Consider the following 15,440-nt stretch of genomic DNA (forward strand, 5'->3'; position numbering starts at 1 on the left):
CATCCTATTACCATTCTGTGTTGTTAAGCAGAGATGGCAACCCCATGAGATGGAAGGATACAGAGGTCGGAGGCCAAGCACTCTGCCCCTGTCTGAGTAAGAATGCGAGCAGGATGTGTTTTTGTGGGAGACATCCAGAGCATCTTTGCTTCTGTAAGTGCTCTGTTCTCTTTTTGGAATTCCAGATGGGATGCTCCTTTCAAGGATTTGAAAGAGCCTTCTTAAATCCCTGTGAATGCAGTACAAAGGGTAAAGGAATTGACGTTGCTTCATCTCAACCCTCCAGGGTCAGGTTACATTTGTCACTATATGTCTTCTCAGTGCTTCGTACATCATAACACAGAAGGAAAATGAAAGTCCTCGGAAGCATTCTTTATCAAATACGATACACTTGGAACACAAACAAAAGGGCATGCATAATGGCCTCAGCTGCTAGCAAAAACGTTTTGATGTCCTCTCTGGCTTGTCATCATTAAGCAATAGATTATGTGTGACCCTGTAATTAAATGACTCTGTTGGGTGATGCCAACGGAACGCTGCAGTTGTAGCAAGTCCTTTAATTTATTCACAATATGCTCAATGAAAAGCAAAATGCTTGGGGGCTGGTAAATGTACTGCTGTGAACCAAACGGGCAGTAGGCAACATGGTGCAGCAAATACAGTTTGCTTTGGATGCTGATTGCACTTCTGTGCCCACCACAATCACTTGTGCCAGTTGTTCAGTATCTGAAGAAGCTGGAGGAGCAGCATTCCTTAGCAAACAGGATGTGAAAGAGGCCTTTGCCACAAGAGACAAAGCTTAAGCATTACAAATGGAACTCTTGATAATCCGCTTTTCACATACCTTCATAAGCAGTTCCCGCTGGCCTGGAAAATGCGTGCACCTCCAGGAACTACATGTGAACAGTGGCATCAAGATTTCTCTATCTCCTGGAAGTGATGCCAACCGAAATGTGGAGCTCCAAAAGGAGGCAACCTTAATTACTTCAAGATTTCTTTAATACCAATCGAAGCAAACAGTTTGAACTACCTCATATATGTCCCGAGAGGGTAACAGAGTTATAAGAGAAAGTTTGTTATGTTTCTCTGGTTGCCAGTGACGTATGTAGTTGAACAGTGGATTTGAAAGTTGGTTTTGAATCTGGTGAGCCTGATAGTTGATGAGACTATAAGTTTCCCACCCCACCCCCATGATGGATTTGTTTTGTTACGTTAAGTTCAATGTTCTTTTCTGTTTCATCAGAGTGGAAATGTTGCATGGCAGGTATGGGGCACAGGACGGAACTGCTGGATAATGACTTCAGCTCCGAAGCATAATACAGTCGTACCTTGGAAGTCGAACAGAATCCGTTCCGGAAGTCTGTTCAACTTCCAAAACGTTTGGAAACCAAAGCGTGGCTTCCGATTGGCTGCAGGAAGCTCCTGCAGCCGATTGGAAGTCGCAGAAGCCCATGTTGGACATTCGGGTTCCAAAGAACGTTCGCAAACTGGAACACTTACTTCCGGGTTTCGATGGTTTGGGAGCCGATTTGTTTGGGAGCCAAGGGGTTTGAGATCCAAGGTATGACTGTATAGGTTGGAATAATAGGTTGACAAAAGGGTGTAGCAATTGGGATGTTTTCATTTAGTGAAAAGGTGAGTAAGAGGTGACAATTAGCTGAGCAATATGTAGAAATGAACTGAGAGGGAAAGGTGCCTATTTAGAACCTGAGGAGGCAGACTGAGAAGCTGGAAAATGTGTTTGAAAAGATGGCCAATGAAGTAAACCCCTCTGTTTTAAAACAAAACAAAACTTGGAGCAAATCTGAAAGAAGATTAATGGATAATTTAACAGCTACTCAGTTTTCAAGAAAGACAAAGAGCAAACTCTATTGCCTCAGAAAAGGGCTAGAAATGATGATGGATTGAATGCTTGCAGTAAGTGTTGAACAAACCGGAATCACAGCTTACATCTGGCTGGCAAATTCCCAGCTGAGGGTAAATCTAAAGAACTAACTAAGGAAAAGAGACTGATATGGACTGAAGAGATTTTCAAAATCTGTTTAACAGCAAGGCAGCAAGTATTGATTGCTGTGTGGAAGAAATGCCAAAAGTAAATGGTTAGTCATCTCGTGTTTTGTCCAACTCTCTTTGGATATGGCAAATTGCAGGAGCAAATGGAAGCCTACGGTTACAATTCTCAAAATATCTGTGCTAGGGCTACTTCCGTAAGAATGGTTTAAGGATTGCTGCCTATGCATTAATCTGAAGCAGCCACTCTTTGCAGAAGAGATTATAGACCAGATTCTCAATTTTAATGAACTTATTAAGGTAAAGGTAAAGGGACCCCTGACCATTAGGTCCAGTTGTGACCGACTCTGGGGTTGCGGCGCTCATCTCGCTTTATTGGCTGAGGGAACCGGCGTACAGCTTCTGGGTCATGTGGCCAGCATGACTAAGCCGCTTCTGGTGAACCAGAGCAGTGCACGGAAACGCCGGAGCGGTACCTATTTATCTACTTGCATTTCGACGGGCTTTCGAACTGCTAGATTGGCAGGAGCAGGGACCGAGCAACGGGAGCTCACCCCGTCGCAGGGATTCGAACTGCTGACCTTCTGACCGGCAAGTCCTAGGCTCTGTGGTTTAACCCACAGCGCCACCCATGTCCCTTAATGAAGTTATTATGGAGCAACAAAATATTTGACTCACAAACATGGTACCTCATGACCTGGGTACATATTTCAGTAGAAGCTCCCATCTCTGTGCTCTTCAGTGATTTAACTTTTAGCAACAGGAAATTTGCTTGCTTTAATTCTGGCACATTTTTGGATCTCATTCCCATAACCATTATAGGTACCCAGGTTGCTTTTTTCTCTTTTTCGTAGTGATATAGGAGCACTTGCTCATTTTTTGTTTTGCGGAGTCTCCAACCTTCTTTTGTACTACATGCACAGAGAGAGAGCTACAGAGCAAGAGGGGGTAACCCTACACAGAACTTACGTTTTTGGGTGGCAGCCCCAGGTTTCTTGTAACTTACTTCCATCCTTATAGTGGCCCTTAAAAAAAGGTCATAATTTATCTGAACTGAGAAAGTTCCAGGGTCCTTAGGAGGTGAAATGATTCCCCATATATTCTGTAGAATAACCTAGTCAGCAAAACACATGCTGCAGTCCAGTTTTGACTCTATTAACCTCTGCAGGAGTTTCACATGCTCACACCTTTTGTCCCCTTTGAGTTCCTCTAGTCACCAGGATCTCTTTCAGTTGCCTCAGTAAAAATGATTAATTAGAACCCAGTGGGTTACTGAGCAGTGTGACTGTGGTGGCTTGTAGCTTTCTGATATTCTGCTCAGTAATAAAAGAGAATTTATATGTTCTTATTGCACATACACACTTTACAAGTGTTAGATCTGCAGAAAGACGACTGTGTGCTGTTATCTTGTCAAAGCTCATGAATTAAACAGGCGAGTCAGAACTGGTCAATATTTGGATGGGAGCCCTGACGAAAAATCTACATTGCAGCAGAAAGTTCTGCTTGTAATTCACTGGGTGACACACTGTTCTCTGAACCAGTTTGGAACTGGTTTTAGGGGGCAAGGATCGATGCTTGATTTATAAAGCTCTTAAGTTACAGGTGTCTAACATAGTTGGGTAAAATAGCTCTTAAATTGCAGGATGTAATACTTTATTTTGCATTAGTAAGATCTCATCTGGGATACTGTGTCCAGTTCTGAGTGCTATACATTTATGCAGACAAATTGGAATGGGATCTAGAGGAGGCCAATGAAGATGGTCAGAAGTTTTGTAAACAAGTTCTATGATGACAGATTGAAGGGTGTACTTAACCTAGAGAAGACTGAGAAGGAACGTGATAACATTCAAATATCCGAAGGGCTTGCTACTTAGAACGGGGGGAAACAAGCTCATTTACAGCATATGATTTCCCCTCAAAGAATCTTAAGGGTTCTATTTTGTTAAAAGATGTTGGGAACAGGAACTCTTGTGAGGTATAAGCTACAATTCCCGGGATTATTTGAGGGGAGGTCAGGTGCTGTGCTTTAAAAGTGCGATGCACACACAGATTTCCCCTCTACTGCCTCAGAAGAGGGCAGGACTAGATGGGCTTAAGTTGCTGGAGGGAATGTTTTGGCTGAGCACCAGGAAATGGAACCAATTGTTTAGGCCTATCTCTCACTGGACGTTTTCAAGCAGAGGCTGGTCAGACATCTATTAGGGATGCTCTAGCTCTGAGTTTTCTGAAGTGGGCAGGGAGTACTAGTAAATGGCTTAAAAGGAGAACCCCCCAGAACAGCACACAGCTGAGAGGAGAAGGGAATTGTTCTATCTGGCAAGCTGCAATGCTTACACAGTCACAATGTTCGTAATAGCGCAATGCTGAATTCCATCCATGGTGTGTATTTGACCTATGATTCTAAATGTTGCTTTTGATACAAATGACAGATCTCCCAGTGACCACTGCCTCCCCTCAGGGAAGGAGAAATGTGAAAGCCCAAATAATTCCATGGACCAAGTTAACAGCTTGGACCCACAAGAATTATGTTCAAGTCCCATCTTTGTCAGGGATGGCAACCTAGAGAAAATCACTGTCTCTCAGTCACAGCCCCCTTCTGCATATTAGAAATAATACTGCCCTGGAATATATTATATTATATTATATTATATTATATTATATTATATTATATTATATTATATTATATTAATGCCATTGTGACCCACTTCACAGAATTGCAAGGGCAAGCACGGGGCTTTGTAAAATACTTTGCAAATGAACACTGCAAATATAAGAACGTGTATGGTTTTGAGAACAAGAGGTATGAATTTATACATAAGGCAGAAATTGACTGGCAATAGGCTCCAATCAAAATAAAGTACTACTTTATGCGCCTGATTTGTGGAATTGGCTTGACAATGTGTAGTAATGGCCACCGATGGGATGGCATTAAAAGTGAATTAGACAAATGCATGAAGGATATGTCTATCAGCAGCCATGATAGTTATGCCTCTGAATCCCTGTTGCCAGGGAACAACAATGAGGGAGTACTTAATAGCTCAGTGGTAGAGCACATGATTTGTATGTAAAAGGTTCCCATTTAAATCCCCGGATTCTACAGGTAGGGGCTGGAAAAGCTCCTGTCTGAAACTCTGGTAAGCCACTCCAAGTCAGTGTATGAAGACAGTACTAAGCTAGATGAACCTATGAGCTGATTCAGTATAACACAGGTTCCTGTGATAGCTGTTGACTCCTTGCCCTGCTTGTGGACTCTCCAGAAGCATATACCTTAGGATCAGGATGGTGGACCAGATGCAGCTTTGGGCTTATTCACCATACCATTTTTGTCGCCTTATGCTTCCTGAGATGGCCCAGGAATGAGGTTCTCATGAACCTTGGGCTGTATTAGCTTCCTCAAGATCCTCCTTCCAAGAGTAGCTTCCCAAATACGTTTCTGATTCATGACCCTAAAGACTGCATGACTGTATCATGTCCCCAGTTCATGCTTCACATTGGTCCACATGAGTCCATACCCAAAGACATCCAGACTGCTTTTAAATGCAGTGTGAACCAGCCCACAATGGTTCCATTTTATTGAAGAGCTATAACCATTCATAATATCAAAGGAAGTTTCACCCGTGAATTTTTTTAATGAACTACCAACCGAATATAAAGTATGAATATTTCAATGAAATTCCCCAGTTTTCTCTTCCATACACGCTTTTGTACAAAAACTGCATTACCTGTAATGACTTGCCCTGATATTTACATGTGTTGATTACTGGCTGCAGTCAGGAAAAATATTTATTTTCCAATGGTAGTTGTTCACTGCCTGCGTAAAAGATCCTCAGTATGACTACTTCTCCAGTATCATCCAGCAACGGTTAGATTTTGGAGACCATGCCAAACTCAAACTTGTCACATTTTTGTTAGAGTAGGAGTTGGGTAACAACTTTGAACTATCAGAATCCTTAAGGGAACGAATTAAGAGAGAAACACGCTGCACAAAGCCAGCACTAAGCAACTGGCATTCAACAAAATGGCACACAGTACACAGAACAAAGAGCTGAAGGTACAGAGTCTCAGTTGTACTGAAGCCAAAAGATCTGAGCAGCTCAGGAATAAATTGGCGGATTGATTCAGATACAGACATGTGCTAAGAAAGTTATTTAGTAAATGTTCAAGGAATCTGCAGGGAGGGAAGAGAAATGTGTTGCTTTTGAGATAATTTCCCAGAAGCTTCATAAAAGAAAATTGATTACAAGGATTTAATAAGTAAAAGAGAGCCAAAATATATAGTAATCAAATGAGTTTTTAATTACATCTCAGGCAGATATAAAATCCAAATAGTGTACTTTGTATCCAGAAAGTCTGAGAGTAATGCTTTGGTGGCTGAATTATTTTTAAAAGGCTAATTTCCATAGGAATTATAGTAGTCTGTTTAATTAAAAGAGTGAATCTGTGTCCCAAAGCCAAAGTGTATTAAAATGTACAAATAGGGCTTAAATATCAAAGCAGCCTCTGAAGAAAGGCATTTTATACCCTATACATAAAATCTAGCCTTCAGAGTTTTTCTAGTCCAAATGTCACCTGATTAATGTGCATAACAAACGATGGTATTTTTTAATTACACTATATATTTTATCACTATTCTATAGAATTAATTGCCTATACTTTACTTATGACTGAAAAATCAAAGACCATGGAAATATCCCCTTCAATTTATTTTACTCAATTTTAATAACCCTAAGGCAGTAAGGAAGAGCATTTGAGGCTAGCAAGTGTCCTCATCCTTGTTAGCTAATCTGAACACACCTGAGTTGCTAGGCTCTTTTAATATACATAAAAATGTACTATATGTATGAATGATAGAAGGCATGGTCATAATCAGTTTATGAATGTATGTATGCTTTTTCCACAGATACATTTGTGCTCAAGGTGGTTTACTTTACTTGCATGGTTTTAACTTGCTTTCCAGAAGATCACATTAGCAGTCCCCTTTTCTTCCAAGGATCCCATAGAGTAGGAGTGGAGAACCTCAGGACCAGCAGAAGAATGCAGCCAGGCTACTCTTTACAACCCTTGGGCCCCTCCTCAGGCCACATCTTCACCCACCTCTAGTGCTTGAACTGAGATAATGTCTGTTGCTTGTCTGGATGAAGGGGTGTGTGTGTGTGTGATTGCATTTTACTTTGTGGACACAGGCTTGCTAAACCAGAAGTGAGGAATCTATGGTCCTCCTTATGGTACTGGAGTCCAAATCCCATCACCCTTGGCCTTTGGCGATGTGACTAAAGGGAATGGGAATTGGGAGTCCAACAACATTTGTAGGGCCAGAGATTCCCTGCTCCTGCATTAAAAGTTGTATTCTAGAATAGTAAAGGTAAAGGGACCCCTGACCATTAGGTCCAGTTGTGGCCGACTCTGGGGTTGCGGCGCTCATCTTGCTTTATTGGCCGAGGGAGCCGGCATACAGCTTCCGGGTCATGTGGCCAGCATGACTAAGCCGCTTCTGGCGAACCAGAGCAGCGCACGAAAACGCCGTTTACCTTCCCACCAGAGCGGTACCTATTTATCTACTTGCACTTTGACGTACTTTCGAACTGCTAGGTTGGCAGGAGCAGGGACTGAGCAACGGGAGCTCACCCCATCGCGGGGATTCGAACCGCCGACCTTCTGATCTGCAAGTCCTAGGCTCTGTGGTTTAACCCACAGCGCCACCAACGTCCCTATTCTAGAATAGTACATATCAGCAAAAAGACGCCATGTCTCATAAAATGTTCCAGAAGCGAACCTATCTCGGAGAGCTCCAGGGAATACTGAACTGAGCAAAGATTCTATATTTTCAGTGGACTGAAGTGAGCATCTATTAACCCAGTGATTTGTGACTCCTATTCTTCTGCTTTCTCCCAGGCTTTGGTGAAAGTGAACGGGAAACTGAAGCCTATGATGGATTCGGTGGTGGCCAATAGAAATAGGTGGGAGGAGCTGCACCAAAAAAGACTGCATTCCCAGGCAACCAGCACCACCACCACGTCCTCACCGTCCTCTTCCTCCACCTTTGCCATGTCTCGGGGGGTCATAAATTAAGTCTGCACATGTTTTCCTGCTGCTAGGATAGGAGGTGTCGGAAAAGCTTGTTTAAAGCTTAGTTGCGTCATTTTAAAACAAACAAAACAAATGCTTTGTCACGAACATGCTTAATTCAAATGAAGACAACCGGGCTGGTTTAGGCCTTTTTTTCTCCTGGAATTTCACTTGGTCTGAAGGGAGGATCTGCAATTCTGTTGGTATCTGCAGCGACATGAGCAGCTTGGTGCAGCCTCCATTTGGTCAGCTTATTTCAAGCTGCTGTTTTGAAAGATGGCAAACATGGTCATAAAGGACTGGCATAAATGAAGCTTACAGCTTAGTTTAATTAAGAGAGAGCATGGCTGAAATTTTGTAAAAATGACTGAGGCATCTGCAAGGGGCTCGGGGGGCGGGGCGGGAGAGAATAGTTTGTAATAATAACTTGGGTTTGCACTAATTCAGCATTTACTGATATGAACCCGTTATTACCTGCACTTCTCATAGTTATCCTTTTTATTGTGCTTGAATGTTCAGAGAAGCCTGCATTGTATTTATTCTACAGGAGGGGTTTTTGGTTGTGTGTGCTTTTTTTACAACAAAGCTTCAAATGATTGATCAGGGTTTTTAGAACTGCCTGTCTTTGCTCTATCGAAGAGGAGATATGAACTTCATTACATTCAAAAACACCAACCTGTTCTGGCTTCCTTAAGACTTTCGTACTAGCAATGCAATTTGAATTGTTCTGCAGGCAGAAGCTTCTATAAAGGTAAAAATTCTGCATGGTAATTTGGGTTCCTTTAGAATTTTGTTTTAAACATTTTTAAAGCTGCTTTGCGCCCTAAGAAAAAAACCAATGGTATTTCATGAAAATTACATAATAAAAATGAAATCTGTTGCCTTCTGGTAGAGAATTTGCACTATACGGTATGAACATGGCTTTCTAGTATATTTTCTGAACCACATTAACTTTGACTATTACTGTTAAAGATTGGTATGACACTGGAGTATGTCACAAATGGAGCAATGACTACCTCTGCTTTTTTCTGGCCAGGTTGGTTTTAGTTTTTTTAACAATAACATGTTGGCCTAATCCATTATTGCAGCCAACTGAAATAAAGTCAAAAATTGCATGTACTGAGGATACAGTGAACGTTTTGCATATTGTGTGAAATCAGTGTGATTCATGTTTAATACCGAAATATATCAGTGGAGTTGCCTGCACTGGAAATGAATGCTCTTTTATTTAAGCACATCATATTTAGCAAAATTTCAGTACTGCTGGAATGGCATTGCTGCTCCTGAATCACATCCTCTTCCCTAGCTAGCATTCGAATTACATGGTCTGTTCAGGTTCATTTCATACAACCAGTTACACGTGTTGGCCTGGATGTACCAGCAAGCAACGCTCACCACATGGAGAATGTGTCGTGCTATTGCTTCACCAAACGACCAGACCCCAACTCTTAATTATGTGAGCTGGGTGTTCACTGAAGAGACCAGGTAGCTTTACCTCTGCATCTTCTACGCTGCATACAAAGCCACACAACTCACATTCTTAGCATGCCAGCTTGGACCTCTGAATTGACAGGATTACTGATGGCTACCTGGGATTTTCGTACAGAATGGTGGCTGCCTGTACTTTCTGTTGTTATTACCCTCCCAGGGTGGTAGTACACATGGCACTGTCTTAAGTACTCAGAAGTATAGATTTTTGTAAAAGGGGGGGGGGGTTCGGAAGGAACCAAACCACTTGACAAGAACCTGTTTCCAGGATTTCCGGAATGGGGGATGGAGAGGAGAGTGGGGGAAGCAGAAACGAAAATGGACAGGTAGACTGTCAGGCTGTTAATTAAGTCTTTGGCCACCACAGCAGCTGAGACACAAGTTCCAGCTGAACACAGAACAAAAAAAAGGAATGGGAATCGGCAGACAATAGAGAAATGACCTCTCTTTCTGCTCCCCATTTCCCCTTTTCAATCTTAACAGTAAGCATCCTGGAGGAAGAGATTGGGGGGGGGGGCACCACAAAGTTAAACACCCACCCACCCCACACACTATATGTTTCAGAAGAGCAAAGGAATGAGGATCCTTTTTCCTGTGCCCATGCATAATAGTAAATGCTCAGGTTGGAGGCTGTCAGCCCTCTCTAGAGCTATATAGCACAACAGGGGAAAGCTCCCCCACCAAGCCTTGAAACATCCACAGCCCTACTCGGCTTGAACTCTCCCTACATGGCAGGGGGCCATGCATCTTTGTGTGTTCTCTGTGCTAGGACGCGCTGCACTTGCTCTCATTGAGGGCCAGCCCAGCCAGTGTAGAAAAGGTAGGAGGAGTTGCCCAACTGCAAGTGTCCCCAGCTGCAGCATTCTACTTACCCATAGGAATGAATAGCGACCATTCAGTTATATGGGAGAAAGGAAAGGGCTACTTATGTGAAGGACCTCTAATAACTTGGATCAGATGGAGAAAACAGTATGGCCTATATTACTACAGGGCTCAGGTATCCCACTTCTTTTCTCCTCTTGGACCATACCCCTATAGTGCAGGCAGGACAGCTTTTTAGCCTCATGACATGCAACTGCCCAACTCTTAAGTCTCCCCACCCCGTCTTTCTAGGATATTTACTAATGTATAAACCTTCAATCATTTAGTCATGCTATACAGTAATCTTCTTTCACCCGCCCCTTTCCCTTCTCTCTGACACCTCCACATTCTTCCTTGAAGCTGGGGTTTAAATTTGGGCAATCGTAGAAATAATAATAATTGGGGGGGGGGGGATAGTTATATGTAAGTCCAGCAAATCAAAGGGAAATGTACCAAGGCAGTTTCCCTAATGTCACAGCAGTTGCATATAAGCACTTGTTGGGGTTTTTTTTTACAGTGGTGTCCTGGGTGAAAGGAAGAGTGTTCACCCTCTTCTAATGCAGAATACAGCAGAACATTCACGGCTGTATTGTGCAGCTGCAGAGGGTTTTGTGTGTATGCAGATAGAGCTTGTTGGCTGTATTATATAGGTATGTTGGTTTCAAATTGTCGCTAACTACAGTAAGCATCAAATGCAGACATGTCTGGTTTCTCAGTTGAAGAGAGGTGCTATAGCCTTTACTCAATGAAACGTAGTTTCTGTCTAGAAATCTTAGCAATCTGAATGCTGCAATATGAAACGTACTGCTTGTCAGTGTCTTCTGAATGCATGCCAATCTGTATTAAACATACTTCTTATATTAGGATTTCAGAATCTTAAAACCGCCTGACTTAAGAAAACAAGGTGCTATGTTCATCCACTTTTGAAGGCCCCGCAAACACTGTAGACGAATTGCATTGCAGAAACATCAGTGGGAATGAATGCTGAATTACGATGTTGCGGACACAGATTTAAGACTGGAGGGAGGAGCAGAGATTTGCCACATCCTGTATAGCACAAAGTTCACAAAAGAATTTCTGGAAATCTGTTTATATTACCAGATGATCTTCAAACCTTAATATTATTTTCTGTTTGTAGTAATGTTTGAAGAATGAAATGAACAATGTTATTTTAACAAAAAATGCAAAACAGCTAAATTCTTTTGCCAAAGAGCAGACAAGGAATGGGGAAATCCATGTTACTTGCTACAGAGATGAATACTTGCACTGTTTGAACTTGTTTTTGTTACCTCTCCACTATCTCCCCTCCCCTTTTCTTCCCCAATAATAAATAAAGAACTGGGACGGCATGCTTTAAACCACATAAGGCTTATTTATATAATATGTGCTTTATGGCAAAAACAGACACTGTGATTGACTTGGTCCTGCTGGCAGCTGCATAAAGCTTTCCTGAATTTTGATACAGCATATTGCTAAGTGTGACATAATTTATAGCACATAACCTACAGCTTCTTCCAAGGTTGAGTGTTCCCTCATTTCCTCTCCTTTTTATTGGCTTCAGCACATTGTTGCCCATGGCAACAGCAGTGGCAGTGACAAGAATGCAAAACCACTGCAAGCTGACATACATTCGAAGCCCTAACAATGTCAACCATCCATCACATAGCTATTTGTAATTGCCTCCATCTATTTCCGATGTCTTTTGGTATCTTTTCTATTGTGGATCAAAATTCAGAATCTGCTGACTAATGCTGTGGTTCTGATTCACCCCTTCCCCTCAACTCCCTTCCCCCCTCCTGACTAATTTGGCGCTGGCTGCATTCATACATGATGCTAAACAGTGGTTTAACCAATGGTTCAACAAACCATGAATCATCTCACAGACAAGCAAATCGGCCAAGGGTTTATTTTCCAAAGCTTGGTTTATTTTCCAGCTGCTCTTGCCCTGTGCTTTTGTTGCTTAACAAGTATCGCTGGTAGGATGGCCCAACAAAACATGCTTAAGCAAAGCTGGTGGGTTCAGAGATTATGGCAAACCATAGTTAAACAATGGTTCACAAGCAGACAAGAATGGCTTTCCTAGTTTAGTTTGCTGGGCTAGGTTCACACATTCAAACAAACTATATTCCAGCTAAACAACTATGATTTAGTGTTAGGTGTGAACTAGGCCATTCCTACATACTGAAGCAGCTTCTTGGAAGCTGGGAATCATTACAATTCTATATTGTAATATTTTGAGTACCTGAGTTGTTGGATTTGGAAGTGGTTGTACTTGCCTAGTGCTTGCCATATAGTCATAACATATTAAGTAGTGAGCCCCAGTTTTTAAATTTAGATCTAGCAATCAGATTCCCATCTTGTATTATTCTATGATTCTAGACACCAAGAAGTAAATAGAGAAACCTGTGTAGTAAGCGTAATAGATAAAACGTACAATAGCATTGATCTAACAGTTGTGTTTTCTGATTACAAGAGTGTACAATAGCTTCCAAATACATGTAATTGTGGAAAAATAGAAAACAACAGTTTTCACAAAAGTGTAGGTTCTCCCCACCCTCTAAACGAGCACAGAGAGAGGGAATGTCACTCATGAAGCATATTTTATTTGCTGCTGCTTGTAAATATTAATTTTCACACTGTTCATGTCACAGTTAGAAAAGCCATGAAAAATATAATGTGAGATTGTCTATATGAACAGAAGTACATTGTCATTGTTGGGAAAAGGAAATGAATACAATCTCACTAACTAGCTTGCGTACTGAACACAGATAGTAATCAATTTATCCACTTCCACAATTAGCAGAATATTTTCCCATTAAAGTATTATTCACCATACATGCTTATGCTTCTATTTACAAAAAAGGAGATCAGGTGGAACTTTTTAATGGTAAGAGATGTTCAACTGTGGAACAGACTCTCAGAAGGTGGTAGACTCCTTCACTGGAGGTTTTAATGCAGAGGTTGGATTACCATCTGCCATGGATGCTTTAGTTGAGATTCCTGCATTGCAGGAGGTTGGACTAGATGGCCCTTAGGGTCCCTTCCAATTCTACTATTTACATTTAAAAAGAACTGAAGCCAATAGTATCTGATGTGAAAATAAACTCACAGGATGTCAAAATCAGTAGTTTATTCAAACCAGATGCATATTAATAACGCTATCTGTGCCATGATAAAACAAAACACATCCTATATGTTGTGTGCATGTAATCGTCTATTTGGCATTTGACCAATATACCAATTCAGCATTCTTTATCCATCACATTTGTAGCAATTCTTCCCCACCCAAGAACATCAAGGCACAATACATGGAGTTATTTTTTAAAAAATGGTATCCTTCAGAACACTATTAGGCAAGTTAGGGTAGGAGACTGTTACTGGTCCTAAGTTAGTAAGAGAGCTTACATTAGCCGAGTCCAAATTTGAGCCCAAGGCTCTGCAGTCCTGCATGCCTTCAACTACCAGCTCATACATGAACAAGAGAGAGAAAGAGAGGGACTGCCGGAGTATGAGAATGCAATCAAGGAAGAAGAGCTGGTCCTCTTCCCATTCTATCCCTGCCTCAGTTTCAACCTGAAAAATTGGCATGTTTGTGTAAGGTGAAAAGGATTCAAACCAAAATAATATAAAATTCAGGGATGGAGAACCAATGGTCTCCAGATGTGGGTGGACCACAGTTCTCATGAGCCCCAGCCACCATGCATGGCCAATGCCCTGCAGGCAGTAATGCTTCTGAATTACCAGTTGCTGGAAACCACAGGAGAGAGTGTGCTCTTGTGCTCAAATCCTGCTTGTGGGTTTCCCACAGGTATCCAGGTGGCTGTGAGAAGATGCTCAATTAGTTTGGTCATTGGCTTGATGCATCAAGCTCTTCTAATGTTCTTATGACAGGATCCTCACAACACGGAGGATCACAGGTTTACCATCCCAATACAAACTAAATATAATAAAGAGGGGCTTGAGAGTTACTATGGGATTGTTTATTATGTACTAGAAATGTCTTGCTTTTGTGTGTGAATATCTCATGTTGATCATTTTTTAAAGAATGATTTTTTAAACATTTTCTAATTTTGATGTTTGAGGTTATGGGCATATTAAGAGTTTCACCAGTCAGCGGTGTGAGAGATACTGTTACAGACTGCCTGTCAATATGTCTGTCACATTATATGAGAGCATATTTTAATTAAGGATTAAAAAAACACACACAAATGGATCATGTGTACCATAAACATGCATATTCTGTGGAATTTGCGTTTGTATGATTATATATGTCTATTTATTTCTGCCTCTTTAATACAGCTCACTCCATTGGTTTGCCTTAGCTCATCCAACAACTCCAATTCAACTTTTATAGCAGCATGTTTTTGAAATGGGTAACTCAGTTTGTTTTATCTCACTAAATAAAAGAATAAATCACTAAATGGATGCCTCACATTTTTTTAATTAGGGTTCACAGCTTACTTTTAGTGGTTATTCAGTGACATAAAAAGAGAAGACAGCTTTAGTGTTCACATTTCCTTTTTTAAAGAATACAAAATTTTCATGGGTGCGTGAATGGTATCAGATCTGTGCCATGGTTCTTGTGGCCTCTATTCTACAGATGAATAACCCTGTGGGTGTCCCACTATCTTCAAATGATCTTTCTGCCAGGTAAGTGCATGCTCAGACTGCATCTGCTTCCAATAGTTGCAAGATGCCGGGCATGTAGAAAAATCTCACTCATGCAACTTGCATGCTTCTTGGCTTCTTTTCCTTGTGATGATGTGTGGCAGAATGGGGTCAATTTGAACTTTCCTTTGAAGGGAAACTAATGTTTTTTAGGCACCACACCTGCGAGTTTATATTTGCTTTTCCAACTGATCTACCAAAAGAGAAGCATCAGACAGGAGATGGCTCATCCTTCTCCCACCCACCACTTACTCCTGAAAATCAACAAGCACAGGGAATTAAAAGTACACACTTTTTCGCTACAAGTTGTACCCCTCCACCACATTACTGTAGAGAAGGGCAATTTT

At 41.4% G+C, this 15,440-nt stretch overlaps 1 protein-coding gene across 4 annotated transcripts in view; it reads left to right on the forward strand.

The window, feature by feature from the left end:
* PDE11A (phosphodiesterase 11A) overlaps positions 1 to 11,591 on the forward strand; it is a 152,437-nt gene extending 140,846 nt beyond the window's left edge. For 3 of the 4 annotated variants that reach the window (XM_077916640.1, XM_077916653.1, XM_077916648.1), the window contains one exon: positions 7,903 to 11,591. In XM_077916640.1, the coding sequence (XP_077772766.1) occupies positions 7,903 to 8,079 (177 nt within the window). In that variant the 3' untranslated portion in view covers positions 8,080 to 11,591. The remainder of the gene's footprint in view (positions 1 to 7,902) is intronic. The other variant, XM_077916644.1, reaches the window with a different exon arrangement.
* The last annotated feature ends 3,849 nt before the right edge of the window (positions 11,592 to 15,440 follow it).

Source organism: Podarcis muralis, chromosome 1 (assembly GCF_964188315.1).
Source record: "Podarcis muralis chromosome 1, rPodMur119.hap1.1, whole genome shotgun sequence".
NCBI classification, from domain to species: Eukaryota; Metazoa; Chordata; class Lepidosauria; order Squamata; family Lacertidae; genus Podarcis; species Podarcis muralis.